The sequence below is a fragment of the Somniosus microcephalus genome, chromosome 1 (genome assembly GCF_052327205.1).
Source record: "Somniosus microcephalus isolate GS21.2 chromosome 1, FLI_Smic_1.0, whole genome shotgun sequence".
Taxonomy (NCBI): domain Eukaryota; kingdom Metazoa; phylum Chordata; class Chondrichthyes; order Squaliformes; family Somniosidae; genus Somniosus; species Somniosus microcephalus.
In genome coordinates this window covers 197,319,353-197,335,574 of record NC_140987.1, presented here as the reverse complement: position 1 = coordinate 197,335,574, position 16,222 = coordinate 197,319,353, and the positions used below count along the sequence as shown (strand labels likewise).

Sequence of the window (16,222 nt, the reverse complement as noted above, 5' to 3'; positions counted from 1 at the left end):
ACCATCCTGGAGTCTTGTTTGCGGCCGCAGAAACGCCTATCTATTCCCATTACAATAGAATCCCCTATTACTATAGCTCTACCCCTCTTTTTTCCTCCCGTCCTGTGCAGCAGAGCCACCCCTGGTGCCAGGAAGTTGGCTGCTGCTGCCTTCCTCTGATAAGCCATCCCCCCCAATAGTACTCAAAGCGGTGTATCTGTTGGAGAGGGGATGTCCACAGGGGACCCCTGCACTACCTGCCTGCACCTAGTACTCTGCCTGTTGGTCACCCGTTTCCTTCCTGCCTGTCCAACCTCTACCTGCGGTGTGTCCAACTCGCTAAACATGCTATTCACGATGTCCTCAGCATCGTGAACGCTCCAGTATGCATCCAATCGCAGCTCCAGCACTGCAATACGGCTTGTCAGTAGATGCAGCTGGATACATTTCCTGCACACATAGTTGTCAGGGACACAGGAAGTGTCCCTGAGTTCCCACATAGCACAGGAGGAGCATACCACGAGGCCGGGCTGTCCTACCATGACTTACCCTTTAATTAATTGAAATTAAATTAAATCAATCAATCCCACCAATTCCACTCTAGTTAAATGGTTTATCAACAGTCCCCATTACACCAGAGCGACCTTAATAACTATAAACCACAGAGTTAAAGTTTAAAAAGAGAGAAATACTCACCAACCAATCACCTACCTGCTTTCTGGTGACGTCACACTTCAATTACTTTTTACTTCTCTCCCTCCCTCTGAGCTCGGAGATTGGAGCTCAGTACGCTCTGAGGCTTACCTGGTCTCGGAGCCACTTTTATCCGCCGCCGCTCAGCTGCCTCTTCCCTCGCAGGTCCGCCCGCCTGCCGCCGCTGCTCTGAGGCCTACCTGGTCTCGGAGCCGCTTTTATCCGCCGCCACTCAGTCGCCTCTTCCCTCGCAGGTCCGCCCACCTGCCGCCGCTGCTCTGAGGCCTACCTGGTCTCGGAGCCGCTTTTATCCGCTGCCGCTCAGCCGCCTCGTCCCTCGCAGGTCCGCCCACCTGCCGCCGCTGCTCTCTAAAAATTCTTTATAAAATTCTGCACTTAGTCCATCGGACCCTGTACTTCCCCCCCCCCACCTCATTCCACTTATTGCTACTTTTATTTCTGCTAATCCTACTTCTTTTTCACAAATGCTTCTCTCATCCTCCTTTAAACCCTCTTCAATAAAAGCACTAACCTTCTCCATTGCCAATTTGGAAATATCTTCTTTTGTATATAACTCTTGATAAAAGCTGCTAGCCGCCTCCAAAGTCTCCCCACTTTCATTAATGATCTTCTCCCCAAACTTCAACTCTCCAATTAATGATAATCTCTGTCGCAGCTTCTCTTGTTCTTGAAAATATCTAGTGCATCTTTCGCCCTCCAATGCATCTTTAGCCTTTGCACGGAGAATGGCCCCTCGCATTTTTCAGCTTGCAGTAATTCCCACTCTTGCTTTAAAACCACCCACTTAGTCTCAGCTCCCTTATCCCCTCCGTCAACTGCTTTACAGACATCCATAAACCTTTTGTTTATATTCTCTTCTCGACTCCGGTTAGCTGCCGCTCTCTCTTTCCCATAACGTACCAAAAAAACTTTTACCTCATATTTGAAATTGTCCCAGCAAACCCTTCTTTCTTTAAGAACAAACGTTCCTTCCGAGCATTCTATATTATATTTAAAATCCCTTCTTTATAAGCAATTTCTTTCAGGTGTTGATCCTTTAAAATCCACACCCCCGGATCGATCTTAACTCTGCTGTTCCTAATTCTAAGAACCAAAGCCAAGTGGTCACTAAAAAATACTTTTTTGTAATAAATCTCCATCACCTCAGAACTTAACCCTTCCCACATTAACACAAAATCAATTCGGCTCTGTTTTCACCCACCCAACCTGTTCTGGAGAACTCCCTTTTTATGGGGTTCCGATCCCTCCATAAGTCTCTCAAATTTAAATTTGCCATCATTATTACAATCATACTTCTGGAGTTATCATCCTTAAAGGTCATCTGGGCTGAAATGTCAATCCGAGATAAAAAATACATTAAAATCCCCCACTTTACAAGGGTTTTCTGCCTCTGCCACTTCAGTGAATAGCCACCGAAAAAACTCACGACGCTTGCAATGGTCGTTCAGTGCATAGAGGTTAAAGAGATCGCAATTAAATTCCTCCATTTTTACCTTTAGCTGTAAAAATCTCCCCTCCGTGTCCTTATCCACCAAGGCAACGTTCTCTTTTATGGACAGACTCACCAAAACAGCCACCCCTCTACGGTTAATGTTTGCACAACTTGAAAATACCTCTTCCTTCCAAACCTTCCAAACTCTTTCTAGGATATCCTCATCCCAAAAGGTTTCTTGCAGACACAACAAGTCAGTGCCTTTAAAACACTGCAACAACTGCTGCAATTTCTTCTCACCCCTCAGTCCGTTCACATTAATCGAGATTAAAGTAATCATGGCTCCGAATAAGGGAAGTATGCCTGATAATCCTCCCATCATTTAATCTCCAGCTCTTCCCTCCTCTCATGCTCCTTCCCAACTTTTCAGGCAGCTGTTGCTTTTTCCTGCAGCCTCCGCCTCTTTTTCACCTCCTGTTTGAACCTTCCCTGCAGTTTCAGCCTCTTTCTTACATTAGGTTAAGGCCGAGGAGCTGCCCCTTCTCCCTCCTTCTGCCCCTCATGAACCTTTCCCTTTCCACACGATGCCACCCCACCCCCCACTTCCATGTCTCTGTCCCCCTCTGATTCCTCACTCTCCAGCTCTTCTGTAACCTCCTGTCCCTGCTCCCCATCAGATACATAGGGCTGGATTTTGTCAACCCCGAGGAGGCGGGACTACTGGTAAAGTTGCAGAATTTGGGGGCGGGTGGCAAACCCTTCCCCATCCTGCCTCCGTGCCCTCTTGCCAGGAGGCGGGAAGCCATTCTGCTCCGGGTCCCCCCCAATATTTAAAAAGGGGGGTAGAGAGAAAGCAGGGAATTATAGACCAGTAAGCCTTACATCGGTTGTGGGCAAAATGCTAGAGTCCATTATTAAGGATAAAATAGCGGAGCACTTGACAAATGGGGAAAGGATCGGACAGAGTCAACATGGATTTACAAAGGGTAAATCGTGTTTGACTAATCTGCTGGAATTTTTTGAGGAAGTAACTGGTAGAATAGATGGGGGAGAGCCAGTGGATGTGGTGTACCTTGACTTCCAGAAAGCCTTCGATAAGGTTCCACACAAAAGATTATCATGCAAAATTAAGGCTCATGGGATTGGGGGCAAAGTATTAACGTGGATAGAGAACTGGCTGGCGGATAGAAAACAGAGAGTTGGAATAAACGGCTCGTTTTCGGAGTGGCAGGCAGTGACCAGCGGGGTGCCGCAAGGATCTGTCCTGGGACCCCAGCTGTTCACAATATATATAAATGATCTGGATCAGGGAATTGGATGCAATATTTCCAAATTCGCTGACGACACTAAACTAGGAGGAGGGGTGGGCTCTGATGAGGATGTCAGGAGGCTACAGTGCGATTTGGACAGGTTGGGGGAATGGGCAGATACGTGGCAGATGCACTATAATGTGGATAAATGCGAGGTTATCCACTTTGGGGGTAAAAACAGGAGGGTAGATTATTATCTAAATGGCAATAGATTGGGAGATGGGGAAGTGCAGAGGGACCTGGGTGTTCTTGTGCACCAGTCACTGAAGGAGAGCATGCAGGTGCAACAGGCGATCAAGAAGGCAAATGGTATGTTGGCCTTCATATCAAGGGGGTTCGAGTATAGGAATAGGGATACCTTACTACAGCTGTACAAGGTGCTGGTGAGACCGCATCTGGAGTATTGTGTACAGTTTTGGTCGCCCCATCTGCGGAAGGATGTTCTTGCCATGGAAAGAGTGCAACGGCGATTCACCAGGCTGATACCTGGAATGGCGGGAATGACCTACGAAGAGAGATTAAATAGTTTGGGCTTGTACTCACTGGAGTTTAGAAGATTGAGAGGGGATCTCATCGAAACATATAAAATTATGGCAGGCCTGGACAGGCTGAATTCAGAGAGAATGTTTCCAATGGCCGGGGAGCACAGAACCAGGGGCCACAGTCTAAAAATAGCGGGCAAATCATTTAAAACAGAGATGAGGAAGAATTTCTTCACTCAAAGAGTGGTGAGCCTGTGGAATTCCCTGCCACAGAGGGCTGTGAAGGCTAATTCAATAAATATTTTCAAGAGAGAATTGGATATATTTCTGAAGGCTAAGGGGATTAAGGGTTACGGAGAAAAGGCGGGGACGGGGTACTGAACTGGTAAGATCAGCTATGATCTCAGACGAAGATCAGCCATGATCTCATTGAATGGCGGAGCAGGCTCGAAGGGCCGAATGGCCTACTCCTGTTCCTATCTCTATGTTTCTATGTTTCTATGTTTCCTCGAGGCGGGAAAGGGATTAAATCCTATTAACTGCCTGTTAACAGGCAGAAAATAGGATTAGCCCCATTTTTCCATCCGAAGTGCAGGCTTCCCGACCGCGGGGAACCCCGCCGGGGTGTAGGAGGCGAATAGGAGGTCTGCGGGGGACGGAGGGGTCTGAAATTGCGATGTAGAGGTGAGTGATGGGTGCAAGTCATAGAGTCCATAGGCCTAGAAATTCGGTGGGCTTTGCGCCCAGTTACAGCCCAAAGAGGGCTTCTGCGCCAGTAGGGGTGGTAGCGCTGATTTTGAGGGCTGCGGTAATGGCGGCGGTAGCCGGTAGCGCTGCGCCGGCACCGATGACGTCATCGGTGTGCGCAGTGCCCCGGTTCCGCCCCGCTACCGCCCCGACCCCCATCTTCAGTAGCGGCCGCCTCTTCCATGGCGGCCGCTAACAACATCGGGAGACCGGGTCCTTACTGCAGCCTTAGCGGGGCGCTTTAAGGTGGAGGTGCGGCCGGACGCTTTTTCGGCGGCCGCCTGCCCACACCTCCTTCCCCGGCCTCCTCCACGCCCCCCCCCCCCCCCGCGGCATTGCCGGCTGGTTTCCGTGGAGCCCGGCACTTCTCCGTTGTGCTGGGCTCTTTTGCCGGCACTCGCGATCGGGGCTCCGGCCGTTGCAGGCACCTCCTCCTTAAGAGAAGGAGGAGGCCTGCAGTACAGCAGCCTGCCGCACCGCATCGGGTGGCGCAGCGGCACCGGGAGCGCTGAAATTCACTTTCAGCGCCCCAAGCGGGGGCGGGCACACCCTGGAACAGCGCCTGGTTCCGCCTTGGGGCGCTAAAAGTGAATATGGGACGGGCGCAACTGGCTCCGCGGCCAGCGCAAAATTTTCGGCGCAAACGAGCTGGCGGGGCTATACCCAATTTCTAGGCCATAGAGTGTTACAGCACAGAAAGAGGCCCTTCGGCCCATTGTGTCTGCGCCGTCCATCAATCCCTGTCCAGTCTAATCCCATTTTCCAGCATTTGGTCCATAGCCTTGTATGCAATGGCATTTCAAGTGCTCATCCAAATGCTTCTTGAATGTTGTGAGGGTTCCTGCCTCTATCACCCTTTCAGGCAGAGAGTTCCAGATTCCAACCACCCTCTGGGTGAAAAAGTTCCTCCTCAAATCCCCTCCAAATCTCCTGCCCCTTACCTTGAATCTATGCCCCCTTGATATTGACCCCCCTACTAAGGGGAAAAGTTCCTCTTTATCTACCCTATCTATGCCCCTCATCATTTTGTACACCTCAATCAGGTCCCCCCTCAGCCTTCTTTGCTCCAATGAAAACAACCCCAGCCTGTTTAGTCTTTCTTCATAGCTGAGGCGCTCCATCCCAGGTAACATCCTGGTGAATCTTCTCTGCACCCTCTCTAAAGCAATCACATCCTTCCTATAGTGAGGCGACCAGAACTGCACACAGTACTCCAGCTGTGGCCTCACCAGCGTTTTGTACAGCTCCATCACCTCCCTGCTCTTATATTCTATGCCTCGGCTAATGAAGGCAAGTATCCCATATGCCTTTTTAACCACCTTATCTACCTGTTCCGCTGCCTTCAGGGATCTATGTACATGCACACCAAGGTCCCTCTGACCCTCTGTACCTCCTAGGGTCCTACCACTCATTGTGTATTCCCTTGCCTTATTTGTCCGTCCAAAATGCATCACCTCGCACTGTTCAGGGTTAAATTCCATTTGCCACTTTTCCGCCCATCTGACCAACTCGTTTATATCTTCCTGTAGCCTGAGGCTTTCCTCCTCACAATTTACCACCCTACCAATTTTCGTGTCATCTGCGAACTTACTGATCATACCTTTTACATTCTCATCCAAATCATTTATGTAGATCACAAACAGCAAGGGACCCAGCACCGATCCCTGAGGTACCCCACTAGACACAGGCTTCCAGTCACAAAAGCAACCTTCGACCATCACCCTCTGCCTCCTGCCACTCAGCCAGTTTAGGATCCAACGCGCCAAGGCACCCTGGATCCCATGGGCTCTTACCTTCGTGACCAGTCTCCTATGCGGGACTTTGTCAAAAGCTTTACTGAAGTCCATGTAAACCACATCCACAGCAAGTGTGGAGTGGTAAGTTTGTAAGGTGAGTGTAAAGTGTTAGAAAATGTTCACTTACCTTTGTTTCTGCCTACAGCCTTCAGCCGCTGTGGAGCCGGAGTCCTGACATCTCCATTGTAGATATCACAGACTGGCTGTTGGATCCTCCGAACCAACAGCCAGGTGATTTCTACAAAGTTGAAAGGTTTGATGAGTTCTGAACACAAGGACTCATCAAACTACACAGAATGTCAGTGTTTGACAGCTTCGCAGAGCTGTCAAACGCAGACATTTCTTCTTTCAAAAAATTTTGACAGATGGCACGTCATACACTGACGTGCTCTGTAAGTGATTTCCCCCTAATTGGCTTGCTGAGTCTGCTGAACGGGCTTAACAAGGTCAATCAGGGGAAATTCCCGCTGGTTGGCCAGAAGCTGCTCCACTCACACCTCCCGCTCCTTCTCCCATCTCCTCGTCACTCAAGGGGCTTCCTTCTGCCTCACACTCACAGCGGGTGTGGCCTTTGTGACACACCCCACAGCTCTCCGCCTTGCAGCTCCGAGCAATGTGTCCAGACTCACCGCAATTATAATAGTACAAGTCTGGACAGCTTCTTACAAGATGGTCGACAATAATAACAAACCTTCACCTGGTTATCATGCAGTACCCAGAAGTACTGCACTCTTTCCAATGTCTCGAATTTCATGCTATATGGCAATGAGTTCACCCCCTCTGGGAACCACACCTTTACGTAACGGGTTCCATCTGCTACCCGTGTTCCTGGATAGTATCTCTTTATTGCCGAGCAAATTTTAATGCCCCACGACTCCTACTTTTTGATTAGCACATTGTCCTCAATATAAACTGGCAGGTTTAAGAATAAGACCACCACCTCTTCAGAATATAGCAGAGATACCTCCAAGAACTTATCTCCAACCTTCAAACTGAGTAAAAGTCTTTCCACCTCCTATCAGCCACTGACCGTCACCTCGAACCCAATATTCAGCTTTGGTTGGCAGGCAAAGCAGCTTCTCTCGCCACAGTCCTCATGTACCACCTGGATAATATCCCAAGTTCGTATCTCCTTATCCTCACACTGAACCACCACCGTGTTTTCTTTTCCAAACCTCCTGTGGTCCCGGCCCAAATCTTTGGGCCTTTATTTCTCCCTTCCCCAACATTTTCTCCCCTGATTAAATTCATCCTGGGAACACTGTCCTCGGAGGGGCCCGGTACTCCGCTGCTGTTTATGGACCAAAAAGGCTATAAAACCTGAAAAAAAACCACCAACAACTTTTAACGAACTCACTCCAACTCCCTGCAGTAATCAAGCAACCAGCAGCACCTGCTCACTCCTAGCCCCTCCAACCTAGGGAGTGCTACCCACTGAGACACAACTGACACTATTAAGCCATTAGGGCATATGTTTGTGGCACTGTTGTTTCATTCACATCTTTAAAAAAAATGCAATATTCAGAAGCTTCAATTTTACAAATATTATTATCCTGAATGTATAACCCTAAACAACAGTTTTTTTGGATATACTATTTAATTTCCCCTCCTCACCTTTCCCCCTTTTGATCTCCCACAAGTTCATATCATCATGGGGTTGAAAGGGCAGCTGGTATGCCCTGCTCCCAGGATCCCATCTATATTGCTCTTGAATGAGTTGCTAGGAATGTGTGACAGTGGCCTGGTGACCACTCCCTCTAATGCTTTCCCCTCTGTTTCTGTGAGGAAAAAACAGGTATTCTCCATAGAAAGGTAGTTGAACTCAGCAAAATTGGGGACTGAAGCCATACCCTGTTGTGCTATGACATATTTTAGTGCTCTAGCATGCTGTGTCCATTGTGCTGCCCCTTCAATCAGCAACAGTAAAAAGTTTAGCAGATATTTTCTTAGTATTATACAAATCCTTTTTCAATTGATGTTTGCGTACTGCCAGGTGATTTTTCTTTGGCAGGGTGGGAGTGGGGGTTGCATCAGGGGGAGGTAACTCTTGCACACCAGGGACTATTCAGGGTTCAGAATGAGCAAAACTAATTTTTGAAAAGATGATCTAATTTCAGCAATTGTGAAAATTCTTATGTTTTTTACATTCCTTAGATACAGAAGTTTGGAAATCCCAATGGAGTTGTTCAGTTTACTGAGGAGCCTTTGTATATAAAGACTTACCTGGAGCCATCTAATCAGGAAGAACTGTTAAATATTACTTTCTTTATTACAAGAATGAAAGGGACGATGGGGGATGTAAAGGTAATGCTATGGCTTGCAGCATTATGTTTACTTTTTGATTTGCTTGAACATTTTTTCATTAATTGTGGAAATTCTTTTGCAAGGCATAGAAATGCATATCATACTATGCACAGGTGGGAACAGTATGACTCAATGGAAAGCATTGCCATGATCACTGCTTAACAGAGTGAGGATTGTGCAAATGAACATCCTTTTATGTTGTTTCATGTCTTTTAACTGCTCATAATCTTTGTTCCATTTCCCAGCTTCAAAAATCGAAATCACCAGATTTTCCAGTCCACATGAATAGCGAGCAAACAGTGGGACGGAAAGTGTGGCCCAAGTGCTGCATCACTAGCGCTGGCACCGTGTAGGGGCAGTGTGCTCTAGATGATGAAAGGTCAACCTATTTGCATAATTCACTGATGCTCTGGATGCAACTCTTAGACCTTTACAATTAATTTTGCGGGGGCACCCCCACCCCATCGTATTATTGGCCTAGCTGTGTCTAACTCTAATATTTGCATTTGCCTCAGTACAAAAATAGAGTTGCACTTACCTCATTATCTTCATTATTATTGAACAGCCCCAAGTGAAGAATTTCCATGAGTGAACAATGGCTGTGGAAAATCAGCAACAGGTTTAGATGAAACAGAAGTGTTCCAAACCAGTGCTCATCTCTTATTACCATTATTGTTATGACATGGGTAACTGTCATGTAATGTAAATACATTTGTTGCTGATTCAACTCCCGACCTCCTTACCTGACGTGATCCCCGAGCAGCGTGGACCCTGTGGGTGACCTTGTAAAATGGTAAGGTGAGCTCAAAATACTGTTTAATGGGCCATTAACAAGGTCCTAATGACCTAAATTGCCTTCCCGTCGCTATGTGTCGGGTCTGTTCAGCCCTGACAGACCCGACATTTGAGAAAGTAGTGTGGCGGCGGAATGACAGCGGGTTCCTGACCTGCTGTCAAAAAAAACATTTTCCCACCCAACCTGCCACCGAATGCGCCCGCTGAGCCCCTGATAAATTCCCCCCCTTATGGCCGCTGGTTGTATTGAAGTAATGTATTCTGTTATCACCTGTGGTTGGGAAATCTCATGTCTTCTTACTATGTAACTGTGAGTTCTAGGTGCCATGAATTGGCCTAGGGGATGACCATTATAATAATAATACAAGCTATTTCAATATGAGGATGACCACAACACACAAACATAGGAAAGATTCACATTTGGCTACGTTTGCAGGAATGGTTTCATGTTTATGGTCACATTTATCATTTGTCCTCTATTGTTCAAGAGTCAACCATTGATGTTGCTTTTTTGCAGCAATATTTTTCTTCTGACATTAGATCCCACTGACTTGAGGTCTGTGGCATCATGTCTTACAGCATTTTTTCAGACTGCATAACCTTTGGCTAAATATTACCAGGTTTCTGGATGATTGTTGCAATCTTTAAGTCTGCACTTCAGGTTATCATTGAAATTACCCCTGGGTTTAACATAAGAACATAGAAAAAGGAGTAGACCATTCAGTCCCTTGAACTTGTTTCATCATTCAATTAGATCTTGGCAGATCTGTATCTTAACTCTATTTACCTGCCTTGATTCCATAACCTTTAATAACCTTGCCTAACAAAGACCAAACTTGGTTCCATAACCCTTAGTACCCTTGCCTAACAAAAAACAATCAATCTCAGTTTTGAAATTTTCAACTGACCTAGCCTCAACAGCTTTTTGGGGAAGTGAGTTCCAGATTTCCACTAGCCTTTGTGTGAAGAAGTGCTTCCTGACATCACTCCTGAACTGCCTAGCTCTAAGTTTAAGGTTATGCCCCCTTGGGTGATATGGCTCAGCTACATACTGAATGGTAAACTATCAGGAGAGCCTCTCTGTCTATTGCTAACAGTAGCTTGATTACTTCTAATTGTTTCATGTCAATCGCTTTGTATGTTATCAACTTATTTTCCAACTTTTTAGTTCCCTGAGTTGGATACAGAAACTGTGACCTATGTGGCAATGTATATGGTACATAAACAGAAAAAATAGAGCACTGTTAAGTTGTCCAAAGTCCTACAACCATGAACTTTATGTTTGCAAAAGTTAAACGGAAGTATTTTATTGCATACTTGCAAATGACTGGTAAACATGAACAAAAGTGTCAGCTGTTGAAACTATACATTTCTTCACCCTCCCCCTGATTAAAATGACAATGGAATGTGCTTTATTTGTGCACTGAACATTTTCTACATTTTAATCTATTTTAATTCAGTGAATGGGCTTGATCATGTTCCCAAAGCCTGAAGATATGCTTCATTTTCCTAACTGAGATCTATTTACTGATTGATATTTATCAAATGTAATTCACCCTTTGAATATTTCAGCAGTATTACTTCAAAACAGGATTTTTTTTAACTTACTTGGGAAAATGCAAAGAAATATCAGCATCAGAAACGTAGGTTGTCAAATTCCGTGAGCACATTTTCTCTACATTGATAATGTTGCTCTTAAATAAAATTACTAACTATCTCTATCGTGATTTAACCAACATAACAAAAACAGATTATCTGGTCATTATCACATTGCTGTTTGTGGGACCTTGCTGTGCGCAAATTGGTTGCCGCGTTTCCCACATTACAACAGTGACTCCACTTCAAAAAAAAAGTACTTCATTGGATGTAAAGCGCTTTGAGACATCCGGTGGTCATGAAAGGCACTATATAAATGCAAGTCTTTCTTTCTTTCTTTAAGGTGTACTGGAAGCTCCAGAGTGATTCTGATATGACAGGAGACTTTTTTTCAATCAGCGGCACAGTCACTATCCTAGATATGCAGAAAAATGCAGAGATAAATGTTCAGCTGTTAGCTGATGACATTCCAGAATTAGATGAAGTTTACATAATTAGGCTGACTTCTGTGGAAGGAGGAGCTGATTTGAACAAGGAGAAGGACAGTTCAAGATTTAATGTTCCCGCAAATGATGATCCTTATGGCTTGTTTGCCGTCTACTCAGAGGGGCAAACTGTGATTGTTGAAAGTGATTTGAGTCGCTACTTTCAGATTAATATTACAAGACATGGTGGGACGTTTCAAGATGTGATTGTGGAATTCAAGCTCATGTTTCACGGGCAAGAATTTCCAACAGATGGATTTTTGGGAACTGTGTTGGTCAGAGATGGTGCTAGCTTTGCTGTTGCCACAGTGCCAATCAAAAATCAGGTGGGTACAACAGCTTAAAATAAAAAACAATTTGATCTTTCAGCTTAACAAATCTACCCTGTGCTTTGAGGTGTGGTGAGAAACCTACACAACTGCTTTACTGATGGAGGTGCACAGAGTGTCTGCACTTGGAGTGGGCGCAAGCACGGGCAACTATGCAGATGAGGCGAGAGGTCCTAAGGGGACTTTCTGCCTCATTTTCCTGCTGGTATGCTATGCAGGCACCCTTTAGGAAGAGCACTCAGAAGAAGCAAGGGTTGGGCCTTGCACCAGGACCTCTTTAGATCAGAAGACCTGAGAGGAGCAGCAGCAAGGCTGTGAAGTATGAAAAAGGTAAGTGGAACTTTTTTTATTACACAGTCCTTCACCATAAGGACTACAGCAGTTCAAGAAGGCAGCTCATCATCACCTTCTCGAGGGCAATTAGGGATGGGCAGTAAATGCTGGGCTTGTCAGTGATGCCCACATCCCAGGAATGAATGAAAAAAAAAGGTCCTATGGAGATCTTTGGACTTGAGGTCATCTGGCTACTGTTTTTGAACAGCAGCCGGAAGTCCTGCAGCCCACAGCCATTATTGTTACTCCAGGTTTCTCAGCCCTAGAGCAGCGGATGACTTTACTCCCTTCTTTCAGTGGCTTGGCTGTTCTGGGGGCGACTGTGCCAGGGAAACATCTGATCTGAACCCAGAAACCCACACTTTGGGTGCACGCCACCTGATCTACACTTAGGCGAGGAGGGGGGAGAAAAATCAGGATCTGTATCCTTTTTTTGCCTTGGAAAATTCTGCATTGTCTTATTAGCATTCTACTTTTCCCGCACTGTGATGGCACCAGGGCTGCTACACATTGGCCCTAGTTGGGACAGGAAGCTTACTTGCTGATAACGCATGGTCAGCACATATGAATATTTTGACATTGTTTTCAGTGCATTACACATGACCTGCTGGGGAGTGACAAGTTCGTGGTGGTGTGATTTCCAGCACCAGCAGCTCTTTGATGTGTATTTTTTTTCATGCATAAAATGGTTGGAGGCAAAAAAGCTCTATTCAGTGAAAATGCTTTGAAGGTCCTGCTGCAAGGAGTCCTGCAGTAAAGAATGGCCTTATTTGGAAGAATGGGCCACATGCAATAAAGAGTATGACCAGACCAGCATGGACAAAAGTGGCAGAGCAAATTAATGCACTCTCATCTGTGGGTAAATGTGGGAGCAGGTGATGAAGAAATATTTTGGCTTACATAAGATTGCCAAGATAAGAGTGCAAATATATGACACAATTTTGCAAGGCCCTGTGCTGCTGGCCAATACTTGCCCTCTGCAGGCTAGTGGACAAGTACAAAAAAATAATTTAAAAGGCTAATGGAATGTTGGCCTTTATCTCAAGAGGGCTGGAATACAAAGGAGTGGAAGTGATGTTCCAGTCATAGGGAGCTCTGGTTAGATCCCATCTGGAATACTACATTCAGTTCTGGGCACCACACCTCACGAAGGATATATTGGCCTTGGAGGGGTGCAGCACAGATTTACCAGAATGATACGGGGCTAAAAGGGTTAAATAATGAGGACAGATTGAACAGACTAGGCTTGTATTCCCTTGAATATAAAAAAAAAGGGGTGATCTAATTGAAGTGTTTAAGATGATTAAAGGATTTGATAGGATGGATAGAGAGAAACTATTTCCTCTGGTGGGAGAGTCCAGATCAACTCGCCGCTTTATTGATAATGAGGCCCGACATTATGCTGTAGGAGCAGGAGAAGCCCTTAGAAATTCACCCCCATAATCATCGTAGTGGATGCAGTAAGTTGGCGCAGAACTTGGAAGTACTAACTGCAAGATGTTAGGATGCTCCACTGCAGAAATGTCCTGCAGCTTGTCTCGCATGCAAGACTGCTGTGGTAAGAGGAGTAGTGGACATAAGTTTCTATAGGTCAAGTGTGATTACTGATTAATAGCTTTTTACATTTGACTTCTCTTTGTAGACTTTCCTTGGACTGGATTTTGATGTTTCTGTTGAATTAATAAATGTGAGCCTTTTGAGTGGAAATACTTCGAATCCTCCCCGACTGTTCACTGGGACAGACTCGGCTATTGTATTTGTCCCGGAAGAGGCAGCAAATTCTGAGGTATAATATTTTTTTAACATCTATACATTTGGATTGAAAGATCTTAATAGCTGTTCAACCTCTCAACAGCTAAACATTTCAGATGCGATTCATAACTCCTTTTCAACTTACTTTTTATTTGAATTAAAAAATGTAATAAAGGCATTGAGCTACTTAGTTACTTTTCAGTCATTCTTGCTTTACAGTATTTTGTCAAAACAGTGATTTCACTGGAGGAAATTAGCAGAAGTCTCTTGCATTACTGATTATTCATTAAGGCTGTAGATATACAATACACAGATATTAAATCCATTAAGTATTCAATACATGATCCTATTATATGATCTGCTAGTAACTAAGTCACAGATGCATAATTTCAACAGGATTATGAGTTGAATATTTATGGGGGGAAAAGTTCAGCTGCTTGTGCCTCCCGTTAGCACCTTAAGAGGGCGCTAATGGGACGCAAAGCAACTAGTGCCCGGGCGTGGCGATGTTTGCGCCGCTCGCGAAATTAACTAGACATTTTGTGGCGGCGCTAAACACTGCCGCGACGATCTCCTGCGTCAGCAGATCGTGACGTCAGTCGAGCGCGCAACGCCCTGGCAGCACCCTGGACCGGATATTGAGTGGCACCCCCTGCCTTACCGCCTGTTGCTAGCAACGACAGGTTGAGGGGAGCGATTTGCAGTCAGAAAGGGACTGGGGGAGCGCTATTTAAAGGCGACCGCTTCCTGCCTTTTTTTGTTGGTGACATTTTTGCACCACGCATTCTGAGAGAGAGAGAGAGAGACTTCTGGAGAGATTCAACACTGTGTGAATGAGTTTTGGATATTGAGGAGCATTTTGCAGGTTCATTTTGATTTGCTCTTCCTTGCTTCGCCCGCGCTCTGAGGTAGTGCCTCACTCCTCGGCATTTGCGCCTTAAGACAGATGTGAAGCGCCTGATTTAGCGCTCCAATCACCTCCAGGGGCGATAAAAGCCAAGTTTGCTGTTGGAGACGATAATTAGCGGCAGGCGCTAAACTTTGCGCACGGCCGATAATGGCGCCCCAAACAGGGCGATACTGAATTTTCCCCCCGTATTTAATGGGGGATAAATTTGGTTGCTTTGCGCCTCCCGTTAGCAGCCGGGGCAGCACTAATTAAAGACGAGGTGCCGGGCGGCCATTTTTATTGCTGGCCGCCTGCCAGCACCTGCCCACTTTGCCGTCCCCGGCCTTCTGTGAAGCCCCCCTGCAGATTGCCAGCTGCACTTCTCTTGAGTGCCGGGCTCTTTTGCCGGCACTCCGATTCCTGGTGGCCCAGCTGGGCACCAGGTCGCGCTGCGCAAGGCCCCTCCCCTTTAAGAAGGGGAGGAAGGCCTGCAGTACCGCAGCGCGATATTCCCTCTCACCGCCCAAAGAGGGAGGCGGGGCGCTTCCAGTAGCGCCCCGCTTCCCTCTTGGGGCACTAGCATTCAATTTTGGTTGTGGGGGTGCAATTATTTTCAGGGCGCTAAAAGTAGCGCCCCGGCGAAGTTAGCGCCCCAAAGGGGGCGCGACTCAATTTTCCTCCCAATATCGTCTTGGTATGCTAATCAGGGGCCTAGCCAGCTGATTTGGGGAAGGCCTGGACAGAAGAGCTGCATCAGGATTGGCGTTCACAGCTAAAAAAAAATTTATTCATTCATGGGATGTGGGCATCACTGGCAAGCCCAGCATTTATTGCCCATCCCTAATTATCCTTGAGAAGGTGGTGGTGAGCTGCTTTCTTGAACCACTGCAGTCTGTGAAGTGAAGGTACTCCCACAGTGCTGTTAGGGACGGAGTTCCAGGATTTTGACCCAGTGACGATGAAGGAATGGTGATATTTTCCAAGCCAGGATGGTGTGTGACTTGAAGGGGAACTTGCAGGTCATGGTGTTTCCATGCACCTGCTGTGCTTGTCCTTCTATGTAGTAGAGGTTGCGGGTTTGGGAGATGCTGTCGAAGAAGCCTTGGCGAGTTGCTGCAGTGCATCTTGTAGATGGTACACCACTGTGTGCCGGTGGTGGAGGGAGCGAATGTTTAAGGTGGTGCATGGGGTGCCAATCAAGCGGGCTGCTTTGTCCTGGATGGTGTTGAGCTTCTTGACTGTTTCTGGCACTGCACTCATCCAGGCAAGTGGAGGGTAT

General features: G+C 46.4%; 1 protein-coding gene across 6 annotated transcripts in view; it reads left to right on the top strand.

The window, feature by feature from the left end:
• adgrv1 (adhesion G protein-coupled receptor V1) overlaps positions 1-16,222 on the top strand; it is a 986,427-nt gene that overhangs the window by 487,374 nt on the left and 482,831 nt on the right. For all 6 annotated transcript variants that reach the window (XR_015078534.1, XM_085989059.1, XM_085989068.1 and 3 more), the window contains 3 exons: positions 8,615-8,764; positions 11,499-11,966; positions 13,945-14,088. Coding sequence is in view for 5 of the 6 variants with exons in the window: in XM_085989059.1 (XP_085845185.1) it covers positions 8,615-8,764; positions 11,499-11,966; positions 13,945-14,088 (762 nt within the window). In the remaining variant the exon portion in view is untranslated. The remainder of the gene's footprint in view (positions 1-8,614; positions 8,765-11,498; positions 11,967-13,944; positions 14,089-16,222) is intronic.